This window comes from Symphalangus syndactylus, chromosome 15, assembly GCF_028878055.3.
Source record: "Symphalangus syndactylus isolate Jambi chromosome 15, NHGRI_mSymSyn1-v2.1_pri, whole genome shotgun sequence".
Taxonomy (NCBI): Eukaryota; Metazoa; Chordata; class Mammalia; order Primates; family Hylobatidae; genus Symphalangus; species Symphalangus syndactylus.
In genome coordinates, this window is record NC_072437.2 from 45,815,430 (window position 1) to 45,830,602 (window position 15,173).

The 15,173-nt window shown below is 38.7% G+C and overlaps 1 protein-coding gene across 12 annotated transcripts in view; it reads right to left on the reverse strand.

The window, feature by feature from the left end:
* LMO7 (LIM domain 7) overlaps positions 1–8,289 on the reverse strand; it is a 233,426-nt gene extending 225,137 nt beyond the window's left edge. For 11 of the 12 annotated variants that reach the window (XM_063618753.1, XM_055245206.2, XM_055245205.2 and 8 more), the window contains exons 1-2: positions 6,822–7,011; positions 5,382–5,431 (exon numbers count right to left, since the gene is read on the reverse strand). In XM_063618753.1, coding sequence (XP_063474823.1) covers positions 5,382–5,431; positions 6,822–6,996 — 225 coding nt within the window. In that variant the 5' untranslated portion in view covers positions 6,997–7,011. Of the gene's footprint in view, positions 1–5,381; positions 5,432–6,821 lie in introns of all 12 variants that reach the window. The other variant, XM_063618754.1, reaches the window with a different exon arrangement.
* Between the last annotated feature and the right edge of the window lie 6,884 nt (positions 8,290–15,173).

Sequence of the window (15,173 nt, forward strand, 5' to 3'; positions counted from 1 at the left end):
CTAATAAAATAACTGAATTTTGTACTTTGATTGGTTATGATTCAAAAAAGCATCTGCCCTTATAAGTTCAGAAATAACCAATATATGGATTATGTGTGTATTTCTCATGCTTATATGACAGCTTAGTTAACACAAAGAAAGACTCCTAGAAGGTAGATTAAAAATATGTTTAATAAGAATCATATTTATCCCATCTCTACCCCATTTCTACCCACAAAAAATACATCCTTCAGTGTCAGTAATAAAAAGATGTGATGTTGTCAGTACTTACATAATGGTGTTCAGACAGGAAGGTTCAATTCTATACTTGGAGATCAAAGCCAGAGAAAAAAGAAGCCAAAATGTTACAGATAATGATTAAGAAATGAACATAAGAGGGAAAACATGTATGCACCAGAAAGCAAAAGGAGAAAAACAAAGTGAATCCCATATCAGAACAGTCCTCCAAAAAGAAGACAAACCTCCAGGAAGTTTCCAGCGCAGCTTTAGGATGATGAATGCTTCACCCAGTGGACAAAGGCAAGGGTCCTAAATTTGTCTTCTGAAGCTACTAGATTGTTAACTGAGAAGGGATAGATGAGAAGCCCTCAAGTTCTCATCGACCTTTGTCTCATGTACACAGACATCTCATTAAGAGATCAACTGAGATAGTAACTTTCAAAACATGGGACCAACCCCGTAATTTGAAAAGCAGTTGGTTGTTTTCTTCCTACTCTAAAGATCTTAAGGGTTTTTTTTTGAGGTTTCTTTTTTTTAACAAGTAGAGGGGTTTCCTATCATTGAACTAAAATCATTTAACATAAATCCAAGACCTTTTTTAAAGGTCCTCCATTCTAGCAAGAATTGCAAAACCACATTATAATTCTCTAAGTGATAGCAGTGAGATCAAAAGGACTTACCCTAGAATTAGCTTTAAAATAAACTATTGCAGCTTCTGGGAAAGAGGAAGTAGAGAATGTATGTTTACTAAGCTTCTCTTCCTGAAGCCCATGAAATGAAAAAAAATAAGGTCTGTGTTTTCCCTAGAAGGATATCTTTAGTAAGGATAATCAAAGATAAAAATAGTCAAGTCCTGTTTTCCCTAAAATACATTTATTTGTGTGTGTGTGTTTGTTTTGGTAGAGAATTTCCACCTGATCTCTCATTAACTTTATTTGATAAGAGAAATAACCTTACTATCAGTTCAAATTGTTTTGCTAAAAAGGCAGGGAAAAATATTTAAGCACAGTATGCACTATATTATTAATACAGATGCTCCTCAACTTATGATGGGGTTACATTTGATAAACCCATTATAAGCTGAAAATATTGTTAAGCATTTAACCTACCAAACATTATAGCTTAGTCTAGCCTCCTTAAACATCCTCACAACAGGTACATTAGCCTACAGTTGGGCAAAATCATCTAATGCAAAGCCTATTTTATAATAAGTTGTTGAATATCTTATGTAATTTATTGACTACTGTACTGAAAGTGAAACAACAGTTGTATGGATACTCTTAAGTATGGTTTTGGTTAAATGTGTATCTCTTTTGCATCATCGTAGTCAAAAAATCGTAAGTTGGGGGACCATCTGTACTTTAGAATTGTAATAGCAATTCTTGTTTACATTCTGAAATTGGACTCAGAGAGGAAACAACCCATACATTAGAGGAAATTTATACTTCCTATAAAAGTTTAAACTACTATTTTTATAATAACACCTTCATTCCCCTATTCTATGACTACTAGGTGGATAGCAGTAATATTTTAGCTTCAAAAAGGAAAGAATAGTACCTATGGTCAACAATAATGTATCGTACACTTAAAAATATATTGGCTGAGTGCGGTGGCTCATGCCTGTTATCCCAGCACTTTGAGAGGCTGGGGTGGGCGGATTGCTTGAGCTTGGGAGTCCGAGACCAGCCTGGACAACATGGCTTAACTTGGTCTCTACAAAAAAAATACAAAAATTAGCCGGGTGTGGTGACGTGCAACTCTGGTCCAAGCTACTTGGAAGGCGGAGGTGAGAGGATGGCTTGAACCTGGGAGGTAGATGTCACAGTGAGCTGAGATTGTGCCATTGCACTCCAGCCTGGGTGACAGAGTGAGACCCTGTCTCAAAAAAATTTATACATATATGTTAAGAGGGTAGACGATATGGTTTGCCTGTGTCCCCACCAAATCTCAACTTCAGTTGTATCTCCCAGAATTCCCATGTGTTCTGGGAGGGACCCAGGGGGAGGTAATTGAATCATGTGGGCCGATCTTTCCCGTGCTATTCTCGTCATAGTGAATAAGTCTCACGAGATCTGATGGGTTTATCAGGGGTTTCTGCTTTTGCTTCTTCCTCATTTTCTCTTGCTGCCACCATGTAAGGAGTGCCTTTCACCTCCCACCAGGATTCTGAGACCTCCCCAGCCATGTGGAACTATAAGTCCCATTAAACCTCTTTTTCTTCCAATCTTGGGTATGTCTTTATCAGCAGTGTGAAAACGGACTAATACAGTAGATCTCATGTTTACCACAATAAAATTTTCAAAAATATTTTTTAAAGGAAAGGATTAAAGAGTACAGGACTGACTGGCCTGGAGATAAGAGACCAAGTTGTATTCCTAGATTTACCATTATTGTTAATCTGGGCCTCCATCGTAAGGGCACAGTGATCTTAAGCGAACCTCACCCTCACCTCTACACAGTGTGAAGAAACCTTACAAACAGCTATGAAATGAAGTTCTTGGCTGGTCTTCACAGCTTCAGCATGGCCTTGAAATCTTCGTGTGTACCAAGACAGGTCTGGTACTTCCTCAAGAGTTGAAAATAATTATAGGAGAAAAGGGAAGCCTTGGAGCCAGCTCCATCAGAAGATTCCCTATGAAACAAGGTAATGGAGTTTCCCTGAACATGAAGGTCCGTTCAGAATGCTCATAAGGATCATGAACAACACCAGATGATCTCTAAAGTCAACCATCAAAGTCTCTCCCACGTGCTTGGACTAGGAATGTTCTATCCATGACTCTACTATAAATCTCTTTGGTCTTTGTGGACAGAAATAGACCAGTGAGGCCAAACTACTCCAAACTCATGTAACTGAAATTCCAAAAAAACAAATCTGTGACCCTAAGGCTTTGTCTGGACAGAGGGAGAAGACATCTATCTACAGCTTCATTTATGCTTACTGAGAAAATCAACTGGAGAGGAAACCCTGCCTAAGACTTTAATATGAATCAAAACCACATACACACATGCACATGCACACACACACACACACACACGCGCGCGCACACACACACACATCTTCTGCTGGACCTTTACATACTTAAAGGACTATCAGCCTCTATTATTTAAAGAAGTGCTGTCATAGTCTCTATTTGACTTCTGCGGAGACAGGTCTCTGGGCATGGTCTAGATAATCAGAAGAATATGAGAAGAAAGGCCAGAAATAATACTGCATAAATATAAAAGGCTATTTATTGTGGAAAATAGAAATTCTTTGCTAGACATATTTGCCTTAGAGAAATGTCTCTGTCCTTTATTATGTGTTTAGACTGTCCAATCCTTGAGAATAACTGTTTGACCTTGGGAGATCTTGTGTGAATGTGTTTTATTCAAAAGGTACTCAGACAAGACCAAAAGAAATCAGGAAGAATAAAAAAGTCCATGATTACTTCCTACTGGCTGAGAAACCTCAACTCAGGCAGCATTTCTCATGCCGACCACTATCCTATATTGTTGTGCTATAGATATTCACCACTGTTCCCATCACTTCTACTGCAACTCAGACTCTAGAATATGTAATCCTGTGTGGATTCTTGTGTCTAAGAGTGTTGATATGGTTTGGCTGTGTTTCCACCCAAATCTCATCTTGAATTGTAACTCCCACAATTCCCATGTGTCATGGGAGGAACCTGGTGGGAGGTAATTGAATCATGGGAGTGGGTCTTTCTTGTGCTGTTCCCGTGACAGTAAGTCTCACAAGATATGATGGTTTTAAAAACGGGAGTTTCCTGCACAAGCTCTCTTCTCTTGTCTGATGCCACGTGAGACACATCTTTCACCTTCCACCATGATTGTGAGGCCTCCCCAGCTATGTGGCATTGTAAGTCCATTAAACCTCTTTCTTTTATAAATTGCCCAGTCTTGGGTATGTCTTTATCAGCAGCTTGAAAACAGACTAATACAGGTGGGGTTTCTCTGAACATGAAGTTCGAATAAGTTCCAGAGTGAAAACAAGACCTTCAGGTAGTGAGTAAAATATTCTTAAAGTAAGGGGGAAATTGGCCCTATGAAACATTTGTGAAAGGTGCTTTCTCCTACAAATGAGAGCAGGTGGACCTTGACATACAGCAGAGAGGCTAGGAAGCTGGATAAAGCTGCAAAGGGTCTAATGATTTTGCCTTAGATTTTGTAAATAGTCATATTCAAAATATAGGTTTACAGTAGTGCTGAGCATTGCTGTATTCTAATTTTCTCCTGTAGTGTGGAAACCTTCAGTAAAGGTGGATACATAGCTCTACCTTATGGCACCTGGAGGGTATGCCAACACCCAACCAGAGGCAAAGTGCTACCTGGGAAGGATCACTGTCTGTCATAGATGAGGAGACTGAAATAGAAATTGAGAATTCAGCAGAAGCAAAGCCTTGAAGCAGAGATGGCTGGAGACAGGTACACTCTTGATAATCCATGAAGATACTGGAGGAAGACTGGGATGGTCATTCAAAACATTCTATTTGAAAAGTAAAGGAGGTGTAACTCCAAAAGACTGAATATTTAGGAATACCCAAAAGACACCTGGTTATTATGCATTATAAACTGATTGTATTCTCCCCCTAGTAGAACAGGCTGGGAAAAAGAGCATTACCCATCACATCACCTTCCAAAGTTGCATTCCTAGTTACACCACAGTCAGATTTCAGTAATTTTTATCTCCCCATAACATTTCTAAAACAAATCTAAATTGGTAAATTTTAGCAGCCAAAGTTTTCATTGTTTTGAAAGAAAAATTTTACTTGATGATACCTAAAATAAATTACCAATTTAATTTTTTTTTTTTAATGCTTGGTCAGTCACAGTGGCTCATGCCTGTAATCCCAGCACTTTGGGAGGCTGAAGTGGGCGGATCACTTGAGGTCATGAGTTCCAAACCAGCCTAGCCAATATGGAGAAACCCCATCTCTACGAAAGTACAAAAATTTGCCTGGTATGGTGGCATACACCTGTAATCCCAGCTACTCGGGAGGCTGAGACACGAGAATCACTTGAACCTGGGAGGCAGAGGTTGCAGTGAGCCTAGATGGCACCACTGCACTCCACCCTGGGCAATAGAGCAAGACTCCGTATCAAAAAGAAAAAAATGCTTTGGCCTTTCTAATTCTGCCTTAGAAAATACAGAAAAATATTACCTTAATGCGAGTAGTCCTTCCTGAATTTTGTTCAGTCCTCAAAATTATATCTGTGTAAAAAGTCATGATTAGGAAAGTTAAAAAACCAATACAGAAAAAAAATGAAAAGTAATCAACAAATATTTATTGAGCAACAACAAATATTTTACTGAGATTCCAAAGCATGATACTATTTAGTAGAGATGCCAAAATAAATAAATGCTGGTCCCCAAAAGAGTCAAACACAATTATATGCCCAATAAAATAGTAACAATATTTTAAGTTTAAATTTGAGACACTTAAAATTATTTTTGCTTTTCTAGTGGTTTGCAAGAATTTCATATCATTTTTTAAATAACTGCAATGTCAAATTAGTCTTTCATTTTAGTTTCTTCAACAAAATAATTTTATAGTAACATTTTGTGCCTGCAAGATTCTTTGCCAAAGAGGTATTTTGTTCATTAAGCCCTAGTGGCCTAAGAGAAGTTTATTGAATACTAAACCAAAAAAGCAGGAGTTATTAACTTTAAGATCTGCTTTCAGTTGGTATCCTGATATATTCAGCCAACACAATAAAACACAATAAAATCTTCTTATGCATAACGAAATTATTGAAAATCAAGACCCCATTAGTATGCACTACACTTACTGCCAGATCTATTGAATATATCTAATGTCAGGTTAGGAGAGTGGTCATAAATCAATGTGATACCTGCCCTAAGCATCCATTTCTGGTTTGATCCCCTGAAAGAGCTCTAGACTTACAGTTCTTAAAGTACTTAAAGGCATTATCAGAGTAGAAACATTTTAATTATGAAGGTAGTACTTACAGACAATTACAAGATTTAGAAAAAGAATGAGAAAAAACTTTTCAAAGCAAATTCCAGCAGGACTTAATAATACTGGACACACAAACCTAAAGTGGCTTTGAGTACCTCAGTTGATGTTTCCACCTTGTATGTCTTCTGCTGTTATAATATTTTCTACAACATGTCTTATACTGTTTTAATATTTTCTCCTACCAAGGCATATTCTACCAGTGCGAGAGATCAACAACGATTACAAAATTGATAAGAAGGAGTTAAAAATTTCCAGTCTTGTGGTTACTGACAACAAAAGTTCAGGTTGAAAATGCCTGGGAGGGGGATGAATACCCCATTTTCCATGATGTGATTACTATGCAGTCCGTGCCTGTATCACAGTATCTCATGTACCCCATACATATATGCACCTACAAAGTACCCACAAAAATTTTAAAAGAAAAAAGAGAAAAAACAAGAAAATGCCTGGGGATAGTCTACAAAGTTGACTTAATTTTATCTCAGTTGCAGTATTTACTTCTTGCCTTCCTACTGACCTCTTTTCCAACTACATGTGTTCCTGAAGAAAAGCCAAATGGAGATGCTCTGCCTTAGTTCTTTCAAAGTAATAATATAAAAGTATTCAAGGAACTATTATTACCTTTTGTGCTGCAGACTCTGTCCCTGAGATACAGCCAACCCACACAGATGCAGACATGAGCACATATCAGTTGCCTCCAAATTTCCAGAGCTCCGTGCTCTGTTCTCTGGAAGAGAACATCATAGGACATCCAACTGTAAAACGTGAAAATGTGGCATATCATAATTTTCTTCATAGCAGCTGTAATAAAAAATTAAAATAGCTTTAGACTGTACCCATATATTGAACTTATTTGAACTTGCCCTATCACTGTAGCACCATATTGAAATTCATCAAAATTCAAATAGCTATAAATGAAACATGAATGGTAATAATAACTTGAGATGTTGAAATACTTGCTCAGGGTGATTTAGATCCTATAAACATAGTTATCAAAAAGAAAAATAGCATTCTTTGCCCCCAAGAGTAAAAGATTCAGATAAAAATGTTTTCCTAATGAGCAGTGTGCTTGGGTATAGTATTATTACAGGAAAGATCAAAATTCCAATCATCCTTGGTAAATTGCATGTCTGCTAACTTCAGCTATTTTAGGATTTTTAAAAGTTAAACCATTTCCGAGTCACAGAAGAAATATGCACAGTTCCCCTGTGCATGGAAACAAAATGCAATCTATTCATTCCATCTCCTTATTTAAATTCTTTTGAAAATTAGGTGAATCTGGTGATTTATGAAATAATCTTTGAGACTACTTTCAATATAGCTTATTGCAGTCTTAGGATGATGGTAATAATAGATACCATTTGTGACTGCTGGACTTTATGTATTTCATTTATAATTCTCATGTAAAATCTACATGAGAATCTTTTTGCTTAAGGTATCAATTTGCCCAAGACCACTCAGAGTAAGCGCCAAGAATAAAACCAGGTCTCACACCAAAGTTTGAGCTCTACCCGTGAAGCAATGACTTTTACATAATTGTTAGAGATCCTAATAATGTCTTTTTTTTGTACAGCCACTATATTTTATGCCATAATCTCAATATCATATTCTCAATCAAGCACTGTGAGAACACTGAAATTCTATATTACCAAGACCAGAAGTTTCAAAGTGAAGCAATTTTCATAACGTAGCCACTTAGTGGGAAAGCCACTTAGTGGAAAAGATTATCAATTGGATATTTGGAAAATTATTTTTCTCTCTTTAAAAGTTATATCAGATGGGATCTCCAAACTCAATGCGAGAGGCATGTATTTCTCCTGCCCAAGATTCACTTCCCCAGCTGGGTTCTAGAAAATCACTATAAGTGTGACCCTGGGGCCAACAGCCTTAAGATTATCTGGGTGCTTGTTAGAAATGCACAATCTCAGATCTCACCTACCAGCTGAATCAGAATTTGCATTTTAACAAGACCTGGAATCTCATACGCTCATTAACATTTGAAATGTCCTGCTACCCTACCCCACCCTAGGTTCCTAATTATTCCATTTCTTTCCTGTTTTCTTAATTTCTCTCTATTGGTTTTTATTTTTTTCCTCATATGAAAACATTATTTTTAAAAGTCCTCTGCTGATTCTGCACCCTCATTCCCCTCATTTCTCTTCTTTTCTCAACCAAGTGCCATGAAGGAGGTTTCTATACTTTCTGAATCCATATCTTCTGTTCACTTCTCAACACATTGCTGTATAGTCACCTACCAAATATCTGGCCGTTACTATGTGCCAAGAACTGTATTAGACTCTGAGGATAAAATGGCATACAAAAGACATGGTCCTTGTCCTCGAAATACTATCCTCAAAATCATTTTGATATAGATCACCACTGATTTCTTGAATTGTCAATTCTGGGAAGCACTCTTTATTCATTATCAATAGGAGAACACAGCTGTCCTCCTTAAGCCAGATATTGAAGAGATTTTGCAAAAATATAACAGTGCCACTTTTCCCACTAACTTTATTAAGAAAATATTTTTGGGCTGGGCGCGGTGGCTCATGCCTGTAATCCCAGCACTTTGGGAGGCTGAGGCGGGCAGATCACGAGTTCGGGAGATCGAGACCATCCTGGCTAACACGGTGAAACCCTGTCTCTACTAAAAATACAAAAAATTAGCCGGGCGTGATAGGGGGTGCCTGTAGTCCCAGCTACTCAGGAGGTTAGGCAGGAGAGTGGCGTGAACCCGGGAGGCAGTTTGCAGTGAGCCGAGATCACACCACTGCACTCCAGCCTGGGCGACACAGCGAGACTCCGTCTCAAAAAAAAAAAAAGAAAATATTTTTATAAAAATGTTATTTATGTTAGCATGTGATAGGCTTGTTTTTCATTTTAAATGAACAAATATTCCTAAAAGTTATTTTAATTTCTAATGGAGATCCACAACTCTCTAAGCTGCTCAATAATTTTGAGTATAAGGGGCTCCTGATGTTAAAAAGTTTGAGAACAACTGTATTTCATATTAAAACCAGGTTGGTTGCTCAATGATATAGTTTGGATATTTGTCTCTGCCCAAATCTCATGTTGAAATGTAATTCCCAATGTTGAAATGTAATTCCCAATGTTGGAGGTGGGGCCTGGTGGGAAATGTTTGGATCATGGAGACAGATCCCTTGCAAATGGCATAGCACCATCCTCTTGTTGCTGTCCTTGCGCCAAAAGTGTGAGCTGTTGCAAGATCTGGTTGTTTAAAATTATGTGGTACCACCCCCTCACCCTCTCTCTTGCTCCTGCTTTCACCATGTGATGTGCCTGCTCCCTCTTCACCTTCTGCCATGATTGTAAGCTTCCTGAGGCCTCCCTAGAAGCCTCTAAGCATTGCTATAGAGGCTGCAGAAGCTGTAGAACCTGCAGAACCATTAGCCAATTAAACCTCTTTCCCTTACAAATCACCCAGTCTGAGGTGTTTCTTTATAGCATGCAAGAATGGCCTAATACAATAAATCCCCAGTGTCTACATAGGCATCAACTCTAAAATGTATAATACATACGAATAAGTTGCTCTAAACATTTTCTCTCTGATGTTTGATCAATTTAGCTAAAGAAGTCAGTTTCAAGAGATCTGGAGAAGTAAGATGGCCAAATAAAAGCCTCTACCAACCATCCTCCCCACAGGAATGCCAAATTTAAGATCTACACAAAAAAGCACCTTCATAAGAACCAAAAATCAGGTGAGCAATTACAGTGTATTGTTTTAACTTAAAATCACTGCAAGAGGCACTGAAGAGGGTAGGAAAAACAGTCTTGAATTGCTGACACCATCCTTCCCCTATTCCCCAGCAGCAGTGAATCTGTATGCTTGTGGGAGGGAGAGTACAGTGATTATGGGACTTCGCATTGAAACTCAGTGCTGCCCTGTCATAGTGGAAAGCAACAGGTGGCAGAACTCAGCCAATGCCCACAAACGGAGCATTTAGACCAGCCCTAGCCAGAGCGAATTCATCCATCTCAGTGGTTGGAACTTGAGTTCTGGCAAGCTTTGCCAGTGCAGGCTCAACTGCTCTGGAATCCTAAATAAACTTGAAAGGAGATCTAGGCATCAAAGCCTGGACTCGGGGGGCACATGACCTAGTGGGGGACATCAACCAGAGCAGCCAAAGGAGGATTTGTAGCACCCCTCCTCCAAGCCCAGGGAGCATAGCTCACAGCTCTGAAAAAGACTCCTTCCTTCCACTTGAGCAAAGGGAAGAGTAGAGGACTTTGTCTTACAACTTGGAAACCAGCTCAGCCACAGTAGGATAGTGCACCAGGCAGAGTCATGAGGCCCCCATGCGAGAAGCTAGCTCCCAGATGACATTTCTAGACACATGCCAGGCCAGCAAGGATACTGTTGCCTTGAAGGGAAGATGAAAAAGCCCTTGGGCCCTGAATAATCAGCAGCGGTAGACACGTAGTACATGCCATGGGCTTTGAGTGAGGCTCTGAGATGTGCTGGCTTCAGGTCTGACCCAGCACACTCCCAGCTATGGTGGTATGAGGAGATACTCCTGCTTCAGAAAAACAGAGGGAAGAGTAAAAGGGGTAGTTTAGGTACCAGCTCAACCACAGTGGGATGGAGCACCAACAGGGCTCCTGTGGTCCCTGATTCTAGGCCTTAGCTCTTGGACAGCATTTCTGGACCTGACCTGGGCCAGAGAGGAGCTCACTTCCCTGAAGGATAAGTCCCAGGCCTGGCAGCAACCAACCACAAGCTGACTGAAGAGACCCTAGGGCTTCAGTGAACATCAGTGGTAGCCAGGGAGTACTCACTATAGGCTTGGGGTGGTGGTGGCCACAGAGAGAGACTCCTCTCCCTATGAAAAGGGGAGGAAAGTGTGGGAAGAACTTTGTCTTGTGGTTTTTGTGCCAGCTCAGCCACAGAAGAATAAAGCACCAGGTGGATTTTAAGATTTCTAACTCCATGCCCTGGTTCCCAGATGGAACCTCTGGATCCACCCAGTGCCCAGGGGCACTCACTACCATGAACGGAAGGACACAACCTGGCTGGCTTTGCCACCTGTTGATTGTAGAGCCCTAGGGCCTTAAGCAAACATAGGTGGTAGCCAGGTAGCAGTTACACCAGGCCTGGGGCAAGACCCAGTGCTGTATTGGTTTCAGGTCTGACCCAGCACAGTCCCAGTGGTGGTAGCCACAGGTGTTCTTGTGTTACCCCTCTCCCAGCTCCAGGCAGCTCAAAACAGAGTCAGGGGAAGGGCATTTGTTTGGGAGAGAGTAAGGAAAGAGAACAAGAGTCTCTGCCCAGTAATCCAGAGAATTCTTCCAGATCTTATCCAAAACCACCAAGGTGGTACCTCTATGAGTTTGCAAGAACCACAGTGTTACTAGGCTAATGCAGATTTGGTTGCAGTGACCAAACACTTAGATCACAACACCCAAGTCCCTTCAAATACCTGGAAAGCCTTTCCAAGAAAGGTGGGCGAAAACAAGCACAGACTCTGAACACTATAATGAATACCTAATTCTTCAATGCTCAGACACCAATGAACATCCACAAGCATCAAGAGAATCCAGGAAAACATGACTTCACTAAACTAAATGAGGCACCAGGGACCAAGCCTGGAAGGACAGAGATATGTGACCTTTCAGATAGAGAATTCAAAATAGCCATTTTAAGGAAACTCAAAGAAATTCAAGATAACACACAGAAGGAATTCAGAATCCGATCAGATAAATTTAACAAGGAAATTGAAATAATTAAAAAGAATCAAGCAGAAATTCTGGAATGGGGCCAGGTGTGGTGGCTCACACCTGTAATCCCAGCACTTTGGGAGGCTGAGGCAGGCAGATCGCTTGAGGTCAGGAGTTTGAGACCAGCCTGGCCAACATGGTGAAACCTTGTGTCTACTAAAAATACAAAAATTAGCCAGGCGTGGTGGTGCATGCCTATAATACTAGCTACTCGGGAGGCTGAGGCAGAAGAATCGCTTGAACCCAGGAGGCGGAGGTTGCAGTGAGCCGAGATCGCCCCACTGCACTCCAGCTTGGGTGACAAAGTGAGATTCCATCTGGAAAAAAAAAAAAAAGAAAAACAGGCTGGGCACAGTGGCTCATGCCTATAATCCCAGCACTTTGGAAGGCCGAGGTGGGCGGATCACCAGGTTAGGAGTACGAGACCAGCCTGGCCAACATGGTAAAACCCCATCTCTACTAAAAATATAAAAATTAGCTGGGCGTGGTGGTGGGTGCCTATAATCCCAGCTACTCTGGAGGCTAAGGCAGGAGAATCACTTGAAACCAAAAGGCGGAAGTTACAGTGAGCTGAGATCGTGACACTGTACTCCAGCCTGGGTGAAAAAGCAAAATTCCATCTCAAAAAAAAAAAAATAAAAATAAAGAAATTCTGTAGCGGGAAAATGCAACTAACATACTGAAGAATACATTCTCTTAATAGCAGAATTGATCAAGCAGAAAAAAGTGTAGAATTTTTATTAGTTTTCTCTTTGCTTATTTGCCAGCTTGTTTATGCAATGAGTGTTAAGTTTTTATCTGTTTAAAATAATGAATTATAAGATAGTATTTGCAAGCCTCATGGTAATCTCAAACCAAAAAACATACAATGGATACACAAAAACATAAAAAGCAAGAAACTAAAACATACCACCAGAGAAAATAATTTTCACTAAAAAGAAGACAGGAAAGAAGGAACAGAAGACCACAAAACAACCAGAAAACAAATAATAAAATGGGAGGTGCAAGTCCTTACTTATCAATAACAATATTGAGTGTAAATGGACTACACTCTCCAATCAAAAGACACAGAGTGGGTGAATGGATAAAAAATAAGACCCAACAATCTGTTGCCTAAAAGAAACACACTTCACATATAAAGACACACATAGACTAAATACAAAGTGATGGAAAAAGATATTCCAGAAACCAAGAAAGATCAGGAGTACCTATACTTATATCAGACAAAATAGCTTTCAAGACAGAAATGATAAAAAGAAACAAGGAGGTCATTATTTAACAGCAAAGGGGTCAATTTAGCAAGAGGAGATAACAATTGTAAATATTTATGCATGCAACACTGGAGCACCCAGATTTACAAAGCAAATATTTAGACCCTAACACAATAATAGCTGGAGACCACTATACCCCTCTTTTAGCACTGAACAGATCATCCAGACAGAAAATCAACACAGAAACATCAGATTTAATCTGCTCTACAGACCAAATGAACTTAATAGATATTTACAGAACATTTCATCCAACAGCTATAGTATACACATTCTTCTCCTCAGCACATAGATCATTCTCAAGGATAGACCGTATGTCTTAAAACATTTTTAAAAATGAAATAATATCAAGTACTTTCTCTGACCACCATAAAATAAAACTAGAAATCAACAACAAGAGGAATTTTGGAAATTATACAAACACATGGAAATTAAAGTGTGTTCTTGAATGACTAGTGGGTCAATGAAGAAATTAAGAAGGAAATTGAAAAACTGAAACCAATGATAATGGAAACACAACATACCAAAAGCAGTACTAAGAGGAAAGCTTATAGCTTTAAGTGCCTACATCAGAAAAGCCGAAGAACTTCAAATAAACCATCTAACAACTATTCTTAAAGAACTAGAAAAGCAAGGGCAAACTGAACCCAAAATTAGAAGAAATAATAAAGATTGGAGCAGAAATAAATGGATCTGAAACAAATAAAAAAAAGATCAATGATACACAAAATCGGTTTTTTGAAAAGATAAAATTGACAAACCTTTAGCCAGACTTGCGTAAAAAAAAAGAGAAGACTCAAATAAAGACAGATATGAAAAAGGAGATATTACAACCAATACCCCAGAAATTCAAAGGACCATTAGGGGTTACTATCAGCAACTATATGCCAATAAATTGGAAAACCTAGAAGAAATTGGTAAATTCCTAGACACATAGAACCTACTAAGATTGAACCATGAAGTAATCCAAAACCCAAACAGACCAATTACAAGTAATGAGATTAAAGCTGTAATGAAATGTCTCCCACCAAAGAAATGCCCAGTACCTGGTGGCTTCATTGCTGAATTTTGCCAAATATTTAGAGAAAAACTAGTATCAATCCTATTCAAACTATTCCAAAAATAAGAGGTGGAAATACTTCCAAACTCATTCTACCAGGCCATTGATACCCTGATACCAAAACCAGACAAAAAAAAAAAAAAAGAAAAAAAAGAAAGAAAACTATAGGCCAATATCCCTGATGAAAATTCATGTAAAAATCTTGAACAAAATACTAGCAAATCACATTTGACAACACATTAAAAAGTTCTTTCATCATCACCAGGTGGGATTTATCCCAAAGATGCAAGGATGGTTCCACATACAAATCAATCAATGTGATAAATCATATCAAAAGAATGAAGAAGAAAACATATGATTATTTCAATTGATGCTTTAAAAGTATTTGATAAAATTCAACATCCTTTCATGATTTAAAAAAAACTTTAAAAACTGAGTATAGCAGGAATGCACCTCAACATAATAAAAACCATATACAATAGACCCACAGCTAGTATCATACTGGATGAAGAAAAACCGAAAGCCTTTCCTCTAAGAACTGGAACATGACAAGGATGTCCACTTTCACCACTGTTATTTAATGTAGTACTGAAAGTCCTAGCTACAGCAATCAGGTAAGATATAAATGGCATCCAAATTGGAAAGGAAGAAATCAAATTTTCCCTATTTGCAGATGATACAATCTTATATTTGGAAAAATCTAAAGACTCCACAAAAATACTATTAGAACTGATAAATTCAGTAAAGTTGCAGGATATAAAATCAACACACAAAAATCAGTAGCATTTCTGTATGCCAACAGTGAACAATATAAAAAAGAAATAAAAAAGTAATCCCATTTACAATAGCTCCTAATAAAATTAAATACCTAGGAGTTAACTTAAGCAAATAAAGATCTCTACAATGAAA